Source organism: Gobio gobio (genome assembly GCF_949357685.1).
Source record: "Gobio gobio genome assembly, chromosome: 24".
In the NCBI taxonomy this organism is placed as follows: Eukaryota; Metazoa; Chordata; class Actinopteri; order Cypriniformes; family Gobionidae; genus Gobio; species Gobio gobio.
The window spans coordinates 39,513,584-39,536,083 of NC_137120.1; the positions used below are offsets into that span (position 1 = coordinate 39,513,584).

A 22,500-nucleotide genomic window follows, 5' to 3' on the forward strand; every position below is an offset into this window, starting at 1 on the left:
GAGTATAATTTAGGTATAAAAAATGTTCATATTTCCATATCAATAAAAAAAAACATTAAAGGTATCTAATCTTATTTAGATGCAGCTTCTTAAAAACAGCCAATAATATGCTGTTAAAATAATAATATTTTAATTAAAATCTTAAATTTTCCTTTTATCTTTATTATAAACACTTTAATATTGTAATATGATTATTTAATTTAAAGGCATTTTTTTATATATATTTTGTATTAATCTTTTTATGCTTAAACCCTTTAATATTTATTTAATATCTTTAAATAGTTTAATATTTTCTTAACATTTAATTTCATATTTATTTAAATTGTTTTCAAATATTTAAATTCACTAATGATGAGGAAATACAATAAAGTCTGGGACTAGGCAGATTAACCTCTTTTGTGAATTGTACAGTTATCTGCCAATTATGATATTAACAAAATGGTCAAATATCTGCAAACTTGTTAAGTACAGTAACAAAAATAGAGTGTTTAATTCTAAAGGTTATCGAGCGGGTGTAGCATCTTCAAATTTTTGGTTGACAAATATTGAAAAAAAAACAACTGTAATGCTACAAAAGTGTACAATATGGATCTTTTTTTAACTTCTTGTTGCTGCATTGATTAGGACTCAAGTGGCTCATATTTCCAACGACTACATGCTGAGCTCAGGGTGTTGGGTAAATTTCATTTAGAGGAGCTTGATTGATACAAGGCTTATATTAGTTGTTTATTGGGGTCTGAAATGAATGGCCGTTTTAAATAAACCCGAATGCTGCAACGGCTCTGCTTCGGGATTGAGTTTTTCCAAGCCGTCTGACTGCCAGTGTGAAATTGGTCGTTGAGTTCAGGTGTGCGGGAAATTATATTGAGCAATGTGCACTGGCTAGGAAGCCCAGCTTTCACAATATTGCCTGGATCAATACATGCCCCTCCGGACATCGGTTTAGGGAAGAAATTAAAAACGTGACGCAGAGGGGAATTATTTAGAGAATGACTTGAAGATGTTCTGGGGTCTTGATAGGTCATCGTCACTGAACTCTGAAAGCGTGAGTTTGAGATGACTTATTAGTTTTCATTTCTCTTTTGCAGGTGTATGATTGCAGATGAGGTAAGAGCCATTTTCCTTTTCTCTACTCTGATCCAATTCGTTTTCCCAGAGACTCCTAAGACCTCTAACCATTTTCACCAATAGATGGGTTTGGGAAAGACGATCCAGGCCATTTCCGTGGCGTATATCTTCAAACAGGAATGGCCTCTGCTGATTGTGGTACCTTCATCCCTCAAATACCCTTGGATTGAAGAGCTGGAGAAGTGGCTTCCCGAACTCGACCCCAGAGACATCAACTTGGTGGAAAGCAAGACAGATACAATGTATGACAACACGAAAGTGAAGTGACAATCACATTTTCTTTCACATTTCTCCATTGAGAAATTCATTCTTAATCTAAAATAAAATTATAAACATATTATATAAACGCAAATTTATGTTAGATGCGATTAATCGATTTGACAGCACTAGCACACATATACTATAATATATATATATATATATATTAGTGCTGGGCATCGATTAAAAAAAAAGAACGTATTAATCGCATTTTTTTCTGTAATTAATCGCGATTAATCGCAAGTTTTTAATATTTTACGTTTTTTATATTTTGATATTGTAATAATTTCAGTTACTCTCCAAATTAATGTAGGCTATAAACAATTTAAAGACAGCATATTTTAAATATGTGTTGTATTGTCATTTTTATGAATGAAGGCCAGTATCACTGATACTCAAGTGTCTATGAAACATTAATGACGTTACATTACAGTATAACTGAAAGCTCCCAATTTCAACATTTATTAGGCTTTTAAAAAAAACAACTTTTAATTTAAGTGAACTTAAAACAATCTTTACATAAACCCAAAATAATAAATGTTATATTTACCCATGGCCTTCCCTGTTATACGTATACAGAAATGTAATAGTTATCTTTCTTAACTGCATAAATAATAAATTAAATATAGATGAATCATCATTAAAGCTAAAATTTTCTCTGTTCCCGTTGTTCTTTGATGAACATTAATGACATCATCATCAGTGCTACTGTCACTTTAAGAACAGCCGCGGATCTCACGCGCTGTCCCGCGCATCTCATTTCCTCACAACTCTTTAAGTTCATTTAAGACGTTATTTAACTAATTTAAGACTCCTAATATGAGAATACTCCAAATCCTCTGTGTTATTGTTTGTTCAAGAGCAAAAGAGAACTCGATGTGAGCAGGAAACTGACGCGAGTCTATCTATGCGTCGAGTGTGTGTGTGTGTGTGTGTGTGTCCCTTGATTAGGGACATGAGACGCATCCACACAGACAGGACACTGACACACACACACACACACAGGACATTGGCATACAATGTGTTCTCTTGTGTCTTGTCACGCTTGGAAGCATTTACATGAATAAGAGCGTGATGATCATGTAACGCTAAGCAAAAATGGATATAAAAACGGACGCTGCGTTATTTGCGTTAAATATTTTTAATGCGTTAAGCTGAAAAAATGAATCGCCCGCGTTAACGCGTTAATTTGCCCAGCCCTTATATATATATATATATATTACAATTATTAATATATATATATATATATATATATATATATATATATATATATATATATATATATATATATATATATATATATATATATATATATATATATATATATATATATATATATATTACAATTATTAATATATAAACGCAAACTTATGTTAGATGTGATAAATCGCGATAAATCTTTTTGACATCACTAATACATATATTATAAATACAAACGTATGTTAGATGCGATTAATCGATTTGACAGCACTAACACATATATTATATAAACGCAAACTTATGGTTGATGCGGTTAATCGCGATTAATTGAACTCGACAGCACTAGCACACATTATATAAACACAAACTTATGTTAGATGCAGTTAATTGCGATTAATCGGTTTGACAGCTCTAGCACACATTATATAAACACAAACGTATGTTAGATGCGATTAATCGATTTGACAGCACTAACACACATATAATATAAACACAAACGTATGTTAGATGCGATTAATCGATTTGACAACACTAACACACATATATTATATAAACGCAAACTTATGGTCGATGCGGTTAATCGCGATTAATTGAACTAGACAGCACTAGCACACATTATATAAACACAAACTTATGTTAGATGCAGTTAATCGCGATTAATCGATTTGACAGCTCTAGCACACATTATATAAACACAAACGGATGTTAGGTGCGATTAATCGCGATTAATCAGTTTGACAGCACTAGCACACACATTATATAAACACAAACGTATGTTAGATACGGATAATCGCGATTAATCAGTTTGACAGCACTAGCACACACATTATATAAACACAAACGTATGTTAGGTGCGATTAATCGCGATTAATCAGTTTGACAGCACTAGCACACATTATATAAACACAAACGTATGTTAGATGTGGATAATCGCGATTAATCAGTTTGACAGCACTAGTAACACATATAAACACAAACATATGTTAGATGCGGATAATCGCGATTAATCAATTTGACAGCACTAGCACACACATTATATAAACACAAACATATGTTAGGTGCGATTAATCCGTTTGACCGCACTAGCACACACATTATATAAACACAAACGTATGTTAGATGCGGATATTAGCATTTAATCGATTTGATATATTTAATCGATATATATTACAATTATTAATATATAAACGCAAACTTATGTTAGATGTGATAAATCGCGATTAATCTTTTTGACATCACTAATACATATATTATAAATACAAACGTATGTTAGATGCGATTAATCGATTTGACAGCACTAACACATATATTATATAAACGCAAACTTATGGTTGATGCGGTTAATCGCGATTAATTGAACTCGACAGCACTAGCACACATTATATAAACACAAACTTATGTTAGATGCAGTTAATTGCGATTAATCGGTTTGACAGCTCTAGCACACATTATATAAACACAAACGTATGTTAGATGCGATTAATCGATTTGACAGCACTAACACACATATAATATAAACACAAACGTATGTTAGATGCGATTAATCGATTTGACAACACTAACACACATATATTATATAAACGCAAACTTATGGTCGATGCGGTTAATCGCGATTAATTGAACTAGACAGCACTAGCACACATTATATAAACACAAACCTATGTTAGATGCAGTTAATCGCGATTAATCGATTTGACAGCTCTAGCACACATTATATAAACACAAACGGATGTTAGGTGCGATTAATCGCGATTAATCAGTTTGACAGCACTAGCACACACATTATATAAACACAAACGTATGTTAGATACGGATAATCGCGATTAATCAGTTTGACAGCACTAGCACACACATTATATAAACACAAACGTATGTTAGGTGCGATTAATCGCGATTAATCAGTTTGACAGCACTAGCACACATTATATAAACACAAACGTATGTTAGATGTGGATAATCGCGATTAATCAGTTTGACAGCACTAGTAACACATATAAACACAAACATATGTTAGATGCGGATAATCGCGATTAATCAATTTGACAGCACTAGCACACACATTATATAAACACAAACATATGTTAGGTGCGATTAATCCGTTTGACCGCACTAGCACACACATTATATAAACACAAACGTATGTTAGATGCGGATATTAGCGATTAATCGATTTGACAGCACTAGCACACACATATAAACACAAACGTATGTTAGATGCGGTTAATCGCGATTAATCAGTTTGACAGCACTAGCACACACATTATATAAACACAAACGTATGTTAGGTGCGATTAATCGTGATTAATCCATTTGACCGCACTAGCACACACATTATATAAACACAAACGTATGTTAGATGCGGATAATAGCGATTAATCCGTTTGACCGCACTAGCACACACATTATATAAACACAAACGTATGTTAGATGCGGATAATAGCGATTAATCAATTTGACAGCACTAGCACACACATATAAACACAAACGTATGTTAGATGCGGTTAATCGCGATTAATCGATTTGACAGCTCTAGCACACATGTATCATATAGACACAAACGGGTGTTAGATGCGATTAATTGTGATTAATCAATTTGACAGCTCTAGCACACATTATATAAACACAAACGTACGTATCGCAATTAATCGATTGGACAGCAGTAGCACACATATATTATTTAAAATCAAACTTATGTTAGATACGATTAATCGTGATTAATCGTTTTGACAGCACTAACACACACACACACACACACACACACACACACACACACACACACACACACACACACACACACACACACACACACATATTATATAAAAGCAAACTCATGGTAGATGCGGTTAATCGCGATTAATCGGACTCGACAGCGCTAGCACAAATTATATAAACACAAACGTATGTTAGATGCAGTTAATCGCGATTAATCAATTTGATAGCACTAGCACACACATTATATAAACACAAACTGATGTTATATGCGATTAATCGTGATTAATCAATTTTACAGCACTTGCACACATTATATAAACACAAACTTATGTTAGATGCGGTTAATCGGAATTAATCGATTGGACAGCAGTAGCACACATATATTATTTAAAATCAAACTTATGTTAGATACGATTAATCACGATTAATCGATTTGACACCACTAGCACACATATATTATATAAACACAAACTTGTTAGATGAGATTAATCATGATTAATCGATTTGACAGCACTAAACTTAATATATACATTTAAAAAAATATATAAATATAAATAAATAAAAAAAATATTTTTTTTCCAAACAAATTCAATATTTAATGTAAAAGATTTTTAAATGTAAAAGATGAAAATTATATATAAAATAACTTTTTTCATTATTATTTGTATTTATTCAACTATTTGCTAAACGTACACCATCTGGAAAACATTGCGTGCTATTTTAAGCGTTATATTTTTCTATATTATATCTTAGTGTTGTTAAAGTGGAGAAAGTTGAATGCCTTGTAAATATTTGCTACATTTTGCCAAACACCCAATGGGCATCTTGGGTAATCGATCGTTTAAGTTTGTTTTGCAGTCTCTGACCAAAAAAAAGGACATCAGTTCGTAATTCATTGCGATCCAGTGGACCGTACTAGAGGACGTCTGTACTGGTGGCAGAGATTTTTTTTCTTCTCAAAATGAAAGATTGATTCTTTCAGACTGTGTGTGAATTTAATCAGAGTGGCAAAATTGATTCATGAAATTTATGACTGAGTATGACTTTGCAGAAGCCTCCGGAAAAGTTAGAAAGAAATCTCCTCCTCTTAGTGTGCCACATTTTTATGAGTAGCTTTAGAAAGTTATGAAAACCATTCTTGCAGATTTTCCGCCTGTAGAAATACAAAACAGAAGTAAAATCTCCTGTTCAGTGACTACATAATTATACCACAATTACACTGCAGACATATGAAATCAAATCACCTCCCCAGAGAGATATTAAACAAATCCTAAATTATCTCACCTTTTACAGCTACGAATCTTCCATGAAGAATACTTTAGCGCTATCTTAGGATACAGAGAGAGCTTATGAGAGCTGCCCTTCCACAGAGGATGCTGGGATTGATTGTACATCCCATGCAGTCAGAGGGTCATGTTGTCTTTTTGCCCGTTATTGATGCTTCTAAAAAGAGGCTCACAAATTGCTCTGTTTACCCTGAGAATTCTGGCCCGGGGTTGAGTCGACCTGTAAAGTCGTTACCATGGCAACATCTCCCTCCGAGCTTGATGAAGGCCTGTCAACATGGTGAATGATATTTTAACTCTAATGGCTCATAGTGCACAAACATCATTTCCTCTCAGCATACGGTTGGCGTCTTTACACAGTCTGTAACTGAAAACTATGAGGCTAAAAAGCGTAAAATGCTTTTACGACCTTGTGGCTCCGATAAAAACACTCATATCTATTATGAATATGGCTAAGTGTACACAGTATCTGTTGTGACGGATTTGTAAGCTACGACTTACTTGTGTGTTGTGAGCAAAAATTGGTTTTGTTTAAGACAAAAAAAAATAGACACTTGTTGGCAGTTGCAATTTCCACTAATTTCTCCCACTGACCAGGGGCCTCATTTATAAACGTTGCGTACGCACAAAAGAAGGCGTACGCTGCTCTCTGCGCAATAATTGGTATTTATAAAAAGCAAACTTGACGGGAAAATGTGCGGTCCTTCACGCAAGCTCTGACCCAGGCGTACGCACAAAAACGGGTGAAATGAGAAATGGCGACACCGTCGGCAGATGGAAGAAGCACGTGAAAGTGTGTGAAACTGTAGACCGTTGTGTAAAAGAAATGGCAATACTGCCTCTCATAAATAACTTGAAGACTTCACAAAGCAAGGCTTACAATTAACAGCCTACACCAACACCCGTTTGATCGATCTGCAGTGTAAAACAAACAAAATCAAACGAAAATTACAACAGAAATGCAAAAAAAAAAAAACTGTTCTTAAACAATATTGGCATGTTATGCAATTCATCCTCATAAATATGGTAAACAGAACGAAATAATGTACAAAACTGATATTCTCGTCAATGTGTCCGTCTGGCGGAGCAGATATAGATGCAATTAGATAGATAGATAGACAGACAGACAGACAGACAGACAGACAGACAGACAGACAGACAGACAGACAGACAGACAGACAGACAGACAGACAGACAGACAGACAGACAGACAGACAGACAGACAGACAGACAGACAGACAGACAGACAGATAGATAGATAGATAGATAGATAATTAGGGAGAGCGATAGATAGATAGATAGATAGACAGACAGACAGACAGACAGACAGACAGACAGACAGACAGACAGACAGACAGATAGATAATTAGGGAGAGAGAGAGAGAGATAGAGATAGATATAGATAGATAGATAGATAGATAGATAGATAGATAGATAGATAGATAGATAGATAGATAGATAGATAGATAGATAGATAGATAGATAGATAGATAGATAGATAGATAGATAGATAGATAGATAGATAGATAGATAGATAGATAGATAGATAATTAGGGAGAGCGAGAGATAGATAGATAGATAGACAGACAGACAGACAGACAGACAGACAGACAGACAGACAGACAGACAGACAGACAGACAGACAGACAGACAGACAGACAGACAGACAGACAGACAGACAGATAGATAATTAGGGAGAGAGATAGATAGATAGATAGATAGATAGATAGACAGACAGACAGACAGACAGACAGACAGACAGACAGACAGACAGACAGACAGACAGACAGACAGACAGACAGACAGACAGACAGACAGATAATTAGGGAGATAGATAATTAGGGAGATAGATAATTAGGGAGATAGATAATTAGGGAGATAGATAGATAGATAGATAGACAGACAGACAGACAGACAGACAGACAGACAGACAGACAGACAGACAGACAGATAGACAGATAGACAGATAGATAGATAGATAGATAGATAGATGTATTAATTGTCCACTGGGGAAAGTTGTTTTCATAGTAAACATTTCTTCATCAGCTACGGAATCATGGTATTCATGCAAATGCCTTTAGTTTGTTTTATTTTCGATAAAATAACATATGACGTATGTTTCAACCATTCAGAAAACTGCATGAAATTACATTTGCACTGAACTATTTCCCATTTCCACGTAGATGATAGGGATAGGGATTAATAGGGATTCCCCAATAATTGCCGCCAGTCTCTCATCAAGAGGGGTCAGCTCCGGTGTAGGGGTCGACCGATATGGATTTTTTAGTGCCGATGCCGTTACCGATTTTTTTTCATCAGCCTTAGCCGATGAGCGATACGGGCTGCCGATTTTCTTGAGCCGATATTTGGAGCCGATACTGCTTTTGCTCCCTCAATTTACATCATAAAAATGACACAATGATCATAATGATAACAATTTAAAATTTAAAAAAGGAACATTTATTGAACTAAAAAAAACAATATTTTACAAATAGTAAAAGCAGGTGATGTAGAACAAGAAAAAAAGAGTTCAGTGGTGAAACTAAATTCTGAAAATAAATATTTAAGCATAAATAAAATAATTACACTATTGCACACAGTATCAACAAGCAAGCAGCATAATAAAGTGCACACTGACTGTACTATACTTAACTTTTATACTTTTAAAACTATTCACAACCTAGTCATTTAATGCTTAGGTGCACTTAACTTAATCTCTTGAAAAAAATATCGGCGAACGCAGCAGCCTGTAAAAATATATCGGCCGATGCCGATACATGTAAAAATCGCAAATATCGGCCCGATATATCGGTCTAACACTACTCCGGTGTCCCCTTTTCTCTTTTCCACCTCGCCAACGATCATTTCTACTTCACATTGAGTGAAGTTACGTTTTTTGATTTCCTCTCTGTGTTTGTCATGATTTCGCAACTGATGAATATTAACTTGTGGGCGTTACACAGACTATTTATGGGCAACTATGGGCGTGACATGAAGACGCAAAAGCTGCGCTACATTTAGAATTGATTGTGATTTATTACGGGAAAACTGCGTAGGATGTGCGTGCGCACGGTTTTATAAATCCGAATATTTCTGTGCGTACGCACGTCCTATGTTTCATCCGTACGCCACTTCTGACGCAAATCCTACGCAAAGTTTTATAAATGAGGCCCCAGATCTGGATTGTGAATAATACCACTAGTGCACGTGGCAGAAAGTTTTGACGCAAATTGGCTCGAATTGACCCTTTTTCCCATCACATATCAGATCGGAAAGTTAAGAAATTATTTTTGAAAATATTCAAAAAGTGAAAATAATGTCTAATATGTATTTAATTATAAAGAGTTTATCGGTTAGGGATAGGTGTGGGGAGGACTTTATTGTCCCAATAAGGTGTAATCCATTTAATAATTTTAATAAATATAATCATTTACACTATATTATTATTGCATCCTGTTAATTTACAACAATACTGAGGTGCAAACAGTGGTGGGTAAGTTACTCTAAAAAAGTTATTAATTACTAGTTACTAATTCAAAAGTGTAATTAGATTACTGTACAAATTACTCTCTCCAAAAAGTATTTAATTACTTATAATTACTTTCTAAATCCTATATCAATCTCGACTAGTTAAGTGATTCAAGGATAGACATGAAACGGCTCTTTTTAATTTATTCAAATACATCATATAAAACTACATCAATTATTCTTATTAACTGACCAAAGTATTACAAATATGAGAAGGATAGATAAAAACATGTATTTTAAAGTTAACTTTAAATTTAGATGTTAATTCCACTATTGTGTTATATATAATTGAACTAAATACTGTGTATAGACTGTAGAACAATTACATGTGAAGTAACTGTAATTAAATTACACAAAAAATAAGAGTAATCCCTTACTTTACTTTTTGAAGGGGAAAGTAATTCAATTACAGTAACTACCGGTAATTACTTAGTAACTAGTTACACCCAACACTGGGTGCAAATAGTATCTGCCAATATTTAAAAGTATAAATAGATTTTAACTAAATATATATAACTATATAAATATAGCTAAGAAAAGGCTGCTATTTTCATTTATTGTAAACAGCATCTATCACTAAGAAAATACGCAATTTTCACTTGGTGTAAACAGCATCTATCACTAAGAAAATACACTATTTTCACTTATTGTATTTTAAGTTATTGTACTTATTGTACTTAGCTATATTTTCACTTATTGTAAACAGCATCCATTGCTAAGAAAATACACTATTTTCACTTGGTGTAAACAGCATCTATCGCTAAGAAAATACACAATTTTCACTACATTTCAGCTACATTTTTGTAAACATCAACATGAAGATGTTGCATGACATTTTTTGCGCAAAATATATACAGTCAAACCAAAAATTATTGAGACTCCAGGTGCAGGACACTATAGTTATTTTATGTAAGTGTGGATGACAAAATAAAGTAAACTGTGAAATATTATACTCAAAAATTCTTCATACAGTTGATTACCAGTAAATTTGTTTACAAATTTGGGACCAAAAGGATTCAAACACTCTGACCTGACCATGTTTTGCTAAAGTGTTTCTTCTTTAATTGCTAATGCGACCACAGACTGAACAAAGTTCACCAGTGCTTGCTCATTGGTTGAGCTAAACTGGTATTATCTAAATGTGTACTTGCATTTAACAGCTGATTAGTTGATTATAATCCATTACATCCCTTTCTATCACAGTTTAATGAGTTGTTGACATATTTTATTATCTTTTTTTTATAACTATAGCAAATAAACTGATAATGTGAGAAAATGTTGAAGGTATTTGAATCAATTTTGGTTTATTATTTTATTTTTAGGTTTATTTTATTTTAGGTTTTTTATTAGGAACAACTGTTCAATTTCTCATTAATGCAATTATCTAATCAACCAATCACATGGCAGTTGCTTCAATGCATTTAGGGGTGTGGTCCTGGTCAAGACAATCTCCTGAACTCCACACTGAATGTCGGAATGGGAAAGAAAGGGGATTTAAGCAATTTTGAGTGTGGCATGGTTGTTGGTCTGATTATTTCACAATCTGCTCAGTTACTGGGATTCTCACACACAACCATTTCTAGGGTTTACAAAGAATGGTGTGAAAAGGGAAAAACATCCAGTATGCGGCAGTCCTGTGGGAGAAAATGCCTTGTTGATGCTCGAGGTCAGAGGAGAATGGCCGACTGATTCAAGCTGATAGAAGAGCAACTTTGACTGAAATAACCACTCGTTACAACCGAGGTCTGCAGCAAAGCATTTGTGAAGCCACAACACACACAACCTTGAGGCGGATGAGCTACAACAGCAGAAGACCCCACCGGGTACCACTCATCTCCACTACAAAGAGGAAAAAGAGGCGACAATTTGCACCAGCTCACCAAAATTGGACAGTTGAAGACTGAAGGTCTGATGAGTCTGGATTTCTGTTGAGACATTCAGATGGTAGAGTCAGAATTTGGCGTAAACAGAATGAGAACATGGATCCATCATGCCTTGTTACCACTGTGCAGGCTGGTGGTGGTGGTGTAATGGTGTGGGGGATGTTTTCTTGGCACACTTTAGGCCCCTTAGTGCCAATTGGGTATCGTTTAAATGCCACGGCCTACCTGAGCATTGTTTCTGACCATGTCCATCCCTTTATGAGCACCATGTCCCCATCCTCTGATGGCTACTTCCAGCAGGATAATGCACCGTCACAAAGCTCCAATCATTTCAAATTGGTTTCTTGAACATGACAATGAGTTCACTGAACTAAAATGGCCGCCACAGTCACCAGATCTCAACCCAATCGAGCATCTTTGGGATGTGGTGGAACGGGAGCTTCGTGCCCTGGATGTGCATCCCACAAATCTCCATCAACTGCAAGATGCTCTCCTATCAATATGGGCCAACATTTCTAAAGAATGCTTTCAGCTCCTTGTTGAATCAATGCCATGTAGAATTAAGGCAGTTCTGAAGGCGAAAGGGTCAAACACAGTATTAGTGTGTGTTCCTAATAATCCTTTAGGTGAGTGTATAAAAAGAGTGAACGGTTTAATAATGGAATCTGCAAAATATCTGTAACTTGATGCATTTTCCAAGTACGTCTGGTATTTTTAAAACTAATATTAATGTTAATATAATTTTTTCCACATCCTTGGTTACATCAGCAGAAATAGAGAGAGCTGTTTTTTACGTACATTAACAGACAAGACGACCTGGTGCATTTATTGAGAAAGTGAATATAAATTTGAAGTAGTTTTATTTTTGTTTTGCAGGAGTATCAGCACTAGCAAAGTGACAATACTGGGATACGGACTGCTCACGACGGACGCACGCCCCCTGCTGGAGGCCCTGAACAAGCAACGTTTCGGCGTTATCCTGGTGGATGAATCCCACTACCTGAAATCTCGCAACGCAGCTCGTAGTAAAATACTGGTGCCAATCATTCAGAACGCCAAGCGCGCCATCCTTCTAACTGGCACCCCGGCGCTGGGCAGACCAGAGGAGGTATGGTTTCCTCCAAATCTGTTTGTCATTTGCTTTGATTTATTAAGCCATTTGGTAATATGCGGCACGGTTTTGTTTGAGCTAAACCAGGAGGAGATCTTGTCATTAGCTGACATATTTCCCCATCCTCCAGTCATCGCTCATGTCCCCCAAAATTGCATGTACGATAATATCATAAACTTAAAGTTCTGATAAGTTTCCCCCCTGAATATTATCACTAAGTTATTAAAATCATTTATTTTACTATTGTACTACTACTCGCTACAAAATGATCGGATTATTACATGAAGTTCCTGTGCGGCACATTAGTTTGTGTTAGGAATAAACACGTATAGTCGTTCTCATTCCTTTTGTAAAGTGACAGCTTGAAATTTGTCACGCAGTTACTATCTCTCTGGTCTAATGACCCACTTGCAGCGAAATTAAATTAATCAATCAAACAAGAGATCGTTTTCAACGTTTATCCTTTTTATACGACACCAGCCCAATAATTTGACACCAGTGACATCCCATTTCATGTGGTTTTGTCCACCTTGTTCTGTTTGCCTCGATATTACGCTGGCGTGGGTGTTTATTTAACCCAGTGACCTCTATTGAAGGGGAATATCAATGCCAAGGGGTGATGTGAGTAAAAATGAGGGGATTTTAAGTGATTTTGGAGCCACGGCTCTGAATGAGAAGGAAGAGAGAGAGAGAGTGCTCTCTTTCTGAGGTCTCAAAAGCACAACGCTCATCTCTGCTGTTATTACTCTGTCCAGAGGTGTGCCAGCAATATTTGTAGTTTGCACAAACACCCTTGTCCTCACACCGTCTCGCTCTCTCTCTCTCTCTCTCTCTCTCTCTCTCTTTTACATTTTCTGCCTCTGTGCTTTCATGTCCTAATCTTTATTCATGGCAGTTTTAAAACTACACAAATCAGAATTCTAGTAGATTTTAATCAGGGTGGATTTAAATTGAATATATTTAAATTGAAAACTATTTAAATTGACACTATATTTAAATTGAAACCTGGCCAGGGACCAGAATCGGACGATTTTCCACATGCTCGGCCTGGACTGGTGACCGTATAAATTGATCATAAAACTATTATGTTAAAGGGTTAGTTCACGCAAAAATGAAAATTCTGTCATTAATTACTGACCCTCATGTCGTTGGACACCCGTCAGACCTCCGTTCATCTTCAGACACAAATGAAGATATTTTAGTGTAAATCTGATGGCTCTGAAAGGCCTCCATTGGCTCAATGCACTTTACACTCTCAAGACCCTTAAAAGACACTAAAGACTAAAGTTACAAAGTCCATCTCACTACAGCGGCTCTACAATAATTTTATGAAGAGGCGAGAATAGTTTTTGTGCGCAAAAAACCCCTAAATAACGACTTATATAGTGATGACGATTTCAAAACACAACCTCATGAAGCTTCGAAGCGTTATGAATCAGTGAGTCGAATCATGATTCGCGTGTCAAACCGCCAAACTGCTGAAATTTGGCGATTCAAACTGCTGAATCGACTCACTGATTCATAACGCTTCGAAGCTTCATGAGGCCGTGTTTTGAAGTCGTCATCACTATATAAGTCGTTATTTAGGGTTTTTTTTGCGCACAAATCTATTCTCGTCACTCCATAAAGTTATTGTAGAGCCGCTGTAGTGAGATGGACTTTGTAACGACGTCTTTAGTGCCTTTTAAGGGTCTTGAGAGTGAACCGTGCATTGAGCCAATGGAGGCCTTTCAGAGCCATCAGATTTACACTAAAATATCTTCATTTGTGTCTGAAGATGAACGGAGGTCTGACGGGTGTCCAACGACATGAGGGGAAGTAATTAATGACAGAATTTACATTTTTTTTTTGGGTGAACTAACCCTTTAAGAGTGAATTTCTCTGCAAAACCATTCGTACGAGCAGGGTCGTAATCACCATAGACATCTCCCTGAATAATTAGAAATAGGCAAATTGACCCCCCCAATATTTGATATTCTTGATGCTGCTCTGCTGTACTCCAATATAGGGGTCGACCGATATGGATTTTTTAGTGCCGATACCGATTTTTTCCATCAGCCTTAGCCGATGAGCGATACGAGCTGCTGATTTTCTTGAGCCGATATTTGGAGCCGATACTGCTTTTGCTACCTCAATTTACATCATAAAAATGACACTATGATCAGGATGATAACAATTTAAAATGTACAATTTAAAAAAAGAACATTTATTGAACAAAAAAAAACAATATTTAACAAATAGTAAAAACAGGTAAGGTAGAACAAGAAGTTTAGTGGTGAAAATAAATTCTGAAAATAAATATTTAAGCATAAATAAAATAATTACACTATTGCACACAGTATCAACAAGCAAGCAGAATAATAAAGTGCACACTGACTGTACTATACTTCATTTTAAAACTATTTACAACCTAGTCATTTAATGGTTACCCTCTAAAAAATGCTAACCCAGCAATTGGGTTGTTTTGACCCAGAGGTTGGGTTAAATGTTTGCTTAAAACAACCCAATCGCTGGGTTAAAACTACCAGTCACTGATGGCCAGTTAATTGACCCATAAATTATACAGGAAGTACTTAAGGCTTCACTTAGAGGGATGGTACATTCTGTGTACTTTCCTGGTATATTGTGAGAGCTGCTATTTTCCTTCTTGAAAATGTTCACGCAAAAATGTAAAGACCTCTCAAGATGACCCTTGTGTGTATATTATGGGAGTCTCAACCTCTATTGCTTCCCTAATTCCCCCTGAAACGTCTTTCTGGACTTCTTATGAAAGACAGTGTTTTCTTAATTCATCAAGATAATCGCTGTTTGTTTATACTAACTGAGCATAATGTGCACTGTGAGACTTTCTCTTAGAGGAAACGCGTTTGCAATTTATGAACTTAATACCTGATTTAATCAGCTTTAATCAGCAGAGTATTCGTACGCACCAGCTATAAACAGAAATCTGCTGACCAATTTTCAATAAATTCATAATTGCAAAGGTCAGAACTGTGTGAGTGTCGCTTCTTTTTTAATGGTATTTGTTCCCATTTGGAAGTTGCTACTGTAAAGTTAGTTCTGTATATGACTTTTATGATGTCCCATTGTTTGATGTTTTGTCATCTTGCTTTCTCTTTCAGCTCTTCATGCAGATCGATGCTTTGTATCCACGCAGATTTGGAACCTGGAGCGACTACGCCAAACAATACTGCAACGCACATTACAAGTAAAAACCTTTATTTTTTCACACAAATTAGTCTCAAATGCGCACTTCAGAATTTCGGACAGCTGGATTTGACTGAGTCTGCAAGGTTTGTGAAATTAAATGTCTATTAGATATTCAAAGATTTGTTTAATTGTTAAAGGAACACGCCACTATTTTTGAAAATAGGCTCATTTTCCGACTCCCCTAGAGTTAAACAGTTGAGTTTGACCGTTTTCTAATCCATTCAGCCGATCTCCGGGTCTGCACTTTTAGCATAGCTTAGCATAGATCATTGAATCTGATTAGACCGTTAGCATCTCGCTCAAAAATTACCAAAGAGTTTGGATATTTTTTCTATTTAAGACTTTTGTGTTGATCCATCGTGTGCTAAGACCGACGGAAAATGAGAAGTTGTGATTTTCTAGGCCGATATGGCAGGAACTATACTCTCATTCCTGCGTAATAATCAAGAGCTGTGAGCCGCCCCATGAGTGCAGCGGCGCAATGATATTACACATCAGTTGAATATTCCTGATATTTTAATTATCATTCATTTTAATTATATTTTCAGTATTTCACGAAATTTACTTGTCAACGTCCATCTTAGATATTTTTTCACTTTTTTTTATCATAGTGCATTCTGGGATTGTTTTCTCTGACTGCGTTCGCACCAGACGCGACTTGCACGAATAAATCGCGCTATTCGCGCGTAGTTGGACGCTTGAACATTTTGAGTTTACTCGCTTCATTCGCGCGTGACATTCACTTCACAACAGACGTGAATTCGCGTCATGGGAGGGGCTTCTGCCAGCAGCTCGTCTCGTTACAAAATGGCTGACATGGATTGTTTTAAAATACGGCAAATAAACTCAATTATTTGATTGTAAATGTATATATATTGTAGGGCTGTCAAAAGATTAATCGCGATTAATCGCATCCAAAATAAAAGTTTGTGTTTACATAATATATGTGTGTGTACTCTGTTAATTATTATTTATATATAAATACACACACATTCATGTATATTTCTAAGAAATATTTGCATGTATATACTGTATATACATTTATATAATCTATAATATATATATAAATCTAAATGTTTTATATATAAAAAATATACATGCTTGTGTGTGTATTTATATATAAATAATAATTAACAGAGTACACACACATATATTATGTAAACACAAACTTTTATTTTGGATGCGATTAATCGCGATTAATCTTTTGACAGCCCTAATATATTTTATATATATAGTTGTCCTTATGCAAGATCCTTTTTATTCCTGTTTCTATAAAGTATGAAGACGTGTCGTACAGCTCCGGGTATCCAGATATGATTTTCTCCTCATTGTTGTCACTACTAGAGCAAGCTCCTGATTGGTTAACACGGCGCGAATATCCGCCAAAGTTCAGATTTTTCAACTCGAGCGAATCGCGCGTCAAACGCAAAAAATGTCATTCGCGCAAAACGCGTCTTTGCATTGACTTAACATGTAAATCACTTAATTCGTGTCTGGTGTGAACGCACCATGAGTATACATGTGACACTAACTTAAAATTTGGTAAAGAAAATAGGGATGGACGATATATCGGCCACCATATCGGTTATATTTTCATTTTAATGTTATCATTATCAGTGTTTGGGAAAGTTACTTTGAAAAGTAATTAATTACAATATTGCATTACTCCCTTAAAAAGTAGCTAATTGAGTTACTTAGTTACTTACTTCAAGAAAAGTAATGCGTTACGTTACTTTTGCGTTACTTTTTCTCACCTGCGCTGGGCTTGTTTTTTGTTTTTTTTTCTATTTTGTGCAAATGTACAGACCTCTTCACACCAAAACTTAAAAAATAAGCCTCAGGCTGAGGTAAAAATGCAAATTCAAACGTGTACAGTAGAGGGCGCAGTAGGGCTGTGCAATTAATTGAATTTCGATTTCGATTTCGGCTCCCAACGATCACCAAAATAGTACAATCGAGAAAAAACGATTATTTTGCCATGTTCAGTTTTGCAAGAACACTCTTATTTTGTCTTGCGTTCTGAATGAAACGCGCACGCGCACATCCGCCCCTCCCGAAGCCACAAACTCTCAGGTCGTGAGTCTCGTGACTCGTGTGCATATCATCCGCTGGAATTTAAAAACTCTGCGCGAGTAAAGATGGCAGAAGGAGGGCAGTTACAGCAGCGTTTGGTGAGCAAAAAAGGCAAAACCAACTCCGTTGTCTGGGAACAGTTTGGCTTCGAGGAATCAGACGACGAGCAAGAAACATGCTACGTGCAAGATTTGCTACATGGTAGTGACTGCAACGCAAGGGAACACCACGAATTTGTTTAACCACTTGAAAATTAAACACAGAGTGACCTATGACAATCTAATAAAGAAACAAAAACTGACGAGAGCAGGGGTGCCGTGTAAACGTCCTTTTTTTTCCTTCATATTTTTCAAATTCTCTCTTTGTAAACGTTGTTCAATGCATGCGAGTGCTGCCGTATGTTTGAATATGACGAGTCATTTTCGCCGTCCTCACCCGGGTTTAGTGCCAGAAGACGCGAATGAGAAGTCACGCGTGCTGTGAGAAAATGTGTGTCTGTGCGCTCATCCGAGAGCGCGCACACGTCTCACAGCGCGCAAATATTGAGTTCTCTTTCAAGTCTAGCTCTTGAACGGACAAACTCACACAAAAAGTATGTCAACGTCCATCTTGATGAGTATTCTAGCAGACATAGTCTGTGTATGCCTTAAGTAAACTTTATACAGTCGAGAAAGACGACGCATATCCGAGCATTAGGTCTTAAAGGGGCAGTAGCTTTAGGTCTTAAAGGGGCAGTAGCCTTTACTGCTGTCTGTTTAGTCAAACAACAAAAGACAAGGACATCACTCACTGCTCTTGATTGAATAGCTTTAATCTTTAATTTATTCACTCAAATATGCAATGTTATTTTACATTTGATACATTTCTGTACCTGAAAACTAATGTTAGACATACCTGAAAAACCCGAAAAGCATAGCCGAACCATATTGTTGAGCTTATTTATTTGTGGTTATCATTTTTACTTGAATACTTTTATACTTTCATTTGAATATATGTTATATTATTTATTTTAATAGTTCAAAAAGTACAACAAATGTTACAATTTCAATTGAATTGTTGAAAGGTGTCTTTTTTAACAAATGCAACACATTCCCAAAGTCATGTGAAATAATCGTGTTACATAATCGTGATTTCAATATTGACCAAAATAATCGTGATTATGATTTTTTCCATAATCGAGCAGCCCTAGGGCGCAGCTCAAACAAACCTTTCAGATGTGCTGCCCATTCTGGGTAATGGAAGTATAGGTTGCAGGAGAAAAAAGTTTAACACTTACTTCACCAATAAAAACAAAAAAAATCTAAAAATTGTTTAACTGAATCATCGAAGGTCAGCAGCAAGACATTGGTCAATAAAGTCAGATTAAATGCATACAAATATTAGTTTTTTTAAAGGTGCACTTTTTTTTCGCCGGCTGCTATGACACTTGTTCACACTGCAGTGAGAGTAAAGCGCAAACCGAGGGGAACGCAGATATGATGTCATCGACAGGCCACGCCCTCACACGTCCCGGTTCCTCGGGTAAAATAGCATCTCACCATTTACAAATAGTTGGAAACATTTGGGATATTGTAAGTACTCAACTGAACAAAATATATAACACTGGCCTAGTGGTGTTTGGATATTTAACTGAAAAAAATGTACATAGTGCAGCTTTAATATTTAATTGTTGGAGGTTTAAATAGGATTTTACATTTGACCGATTTTATTCATTTTGAGGAGTACTGAATCTTTTTTTGTGCAAGTGAGATGAGTAAATGCTCACATTTAATAATCTCACTCTGCACTTACTCTCGATTTTTCTCAACATGGGAGAGCTGTCAGTCAAATAAATGTGAAAAAGTAACTTGTTGTAAATTTTAAAAGTAATCCATTACTTTACAAGTTACTTAAAAAAGTAGTACTAAAAGTTACTTGTATTGCGTTACCACAACACTGATCGTTATCGGCCCGAAACGAAAAGTTCCCCGATATATAAAAGCCGATAAATAATGTATTATTTCCTTCAGATGTGCACTGTTCACCATGATGGATTTGAATTATGATTGGATTTAGATTTATCAGCTAATATATCGGTTATCAGCGTTCAAATTTAAAGAATTATCGGTTATCACATCGGCCAACATTTTAATATCGGTGCATCTCTAAAATAAAATGTATTTTACACTGGTAACACACCTCTATGAAGGATTTAGATTTATCGGCTAATATATCGGTTATCAGCGTTCAAATTTAAAGAATTATCGGTTATCATATCGGCCAAAGTTTTCATATCGGTGCATCCCTAAAATAAAATGTATTTTACACTGGTAACACACCTCTATGAAGGATTTAGATTTATCGGCTAATATATCGGTTATCAGCATTGAAATTTAAAGAATTATCGGTTATCACATCGGCCAACATTTTAATATCGGTGCATCTCTAAAATAAAATGTATTTTACACTGGTAACACACCTCTATGAAGCTGAAATGTAGATAGCTGGCTAGGTTTTGGTGCAGAGCTAATTTGTTTATGTGTGTGTGTGCGGTAGCAACATTAATATGAGTTGTGTCATGAAGATGAGTGGTGTTCAGAACATCTGAGAGGAGATTTGTCCCTCTGTTCCTCTTATCAAATCTACAGAGGAGAAATGAAACGACAGCGATTCACACAAGGGTCTCCGAGTACAAATTAATCTACCGAGGAAAACGCTCTGCCACTCGAAAGCGTGCACACAAGTTCCTGTCAATCATTCGTATACGCTGCAGTAAATATAAAATATTCATCGTTAAATCTCTCGCACACACACATTTGGGACGGAAAAGGGCTCATTACAATGATAATACCTGAGGATTGTGGTGAGATGAGGTGGATATACAGCAAAAGTGTGTTTACTTGTGCAGGTTTTTCGGGGCCAGGCGTCAGTGGGACTGTCGCGGCGCTTCTCATCTGGACGAGTTACACCAACGTCTGAGTGAGATTATGATTCGTAGACTGAAGAATCAGGTGCTGACTCAACTGCCACCCAAAATACGTCAGCGAATTCCCTTCGACCTTCCCAAAGATGCCGCCAAGGTATGCAGTGAACGTTTGGAAACCAGTTTCTCAGCTTCCCACAGCTTCACACAATATAAACACGTGTCACCATATTATTGTTATTATTATTATTTTTTTTACTGTTTTTTACTACCAAGTTACAACCATGGTACATGGATTTCAGTGGCATGGTAAAAACTGTAATTATTCTAAATTATAATTCTAAAACATTTTATACTTTCCTTTTTACTAGTAATTCAAGTAATAATACCGTAAATCTAAAAATAGTTTGAAGGAATAAAAAAAAAACATATATATAAATGTGTGTGTGTATGTATGTATGTATGTATGTATGTATGTATATGTATATATATATATGTATGTTTTTATTTAGATAATAATTTCACCTGCATAAAACGAAAAACAATAATGGCTATTTTTATATAATTCCTGTGCAGTTTATATATATATATATGCATTAATTTGACTAGTAATTTAATTAATAATACCTTAAATCTGAAACTTGTATTAAACAAAAATAAAAACAAATGTTTTTAAAAAATATATATAATTTCTGCATAGTTTATGTATGCATTAAGTGTACTAGAAATGTAATTAATAATATCTTAAATCTAAAATAGTTTGAAGAAAAACCTTCATAAAAGAACATTTAAAAAGAAAAACAATAACGATTACAAAAAACAACATTTTTAAATTTATGAATTGATTTAAAAAAAAAATGTAAACATTAATTTCACTAGTAATTCAAGTAATAATACCTTAAATCTAAAAATAGTTTGAATGAAAAAAAAAAAAAAATAATAATATATATAAAAATGTTTTTTATTTATATAATAATTTCAGCTGCATAAAACAAAATAAAAATGAAAAACAATACTGGCTATTTTTATATAATTCCTGTGCAGTTTATATATATGCATTCATTTTACTAGAAATGTTATTAATAATACCTTAAATCTAAAAATAGTTGAAGGAAAAACCTGCAAAAAACAAAATTTAAAAAGAAAAACAATAACGATTACAAAAAACAACATTTGTAAATTTATGAATTGATTTAAAAAAAAATTTAA

The 22,500-nt window shown here is 35.2% G+C and overlaps 1 protein-coding gene across 1 annotated transcript in view; it reads left to right on the forward strand.

Moving 5' to 3' along the window:
* The window catches only part of zranb3 (zinc finger, RAN-binding domain containing 3), a 142,165-nt gene that overhangs the window by 25,329 nt on the left and 94,336 nt on the right, over nt 1-22,500 (forward strand). The window contains exons 3-7 of the mRNA XM_079807572.1: nt 1,089-1,107; nt 1,192-1,370; nt 12,872-13,103; nt 16,229-16,314; nt 21,277-21,448. Coding sequence (XP_079663698.1) covers nt 1,089-1,107; nt 1,192-1,370; nt 12,872-13,103; nt 16,229-16,314; nt 21,277-21,448 — 688 coding nt within the window. The remainder of the gene's footprint in view (nt 1-1,088; nt 1,108-1,191; nt 1,371-12,871; nt 13,104-16,228; nt 16,315-21,276; nt 21,449-22,500) is intronic.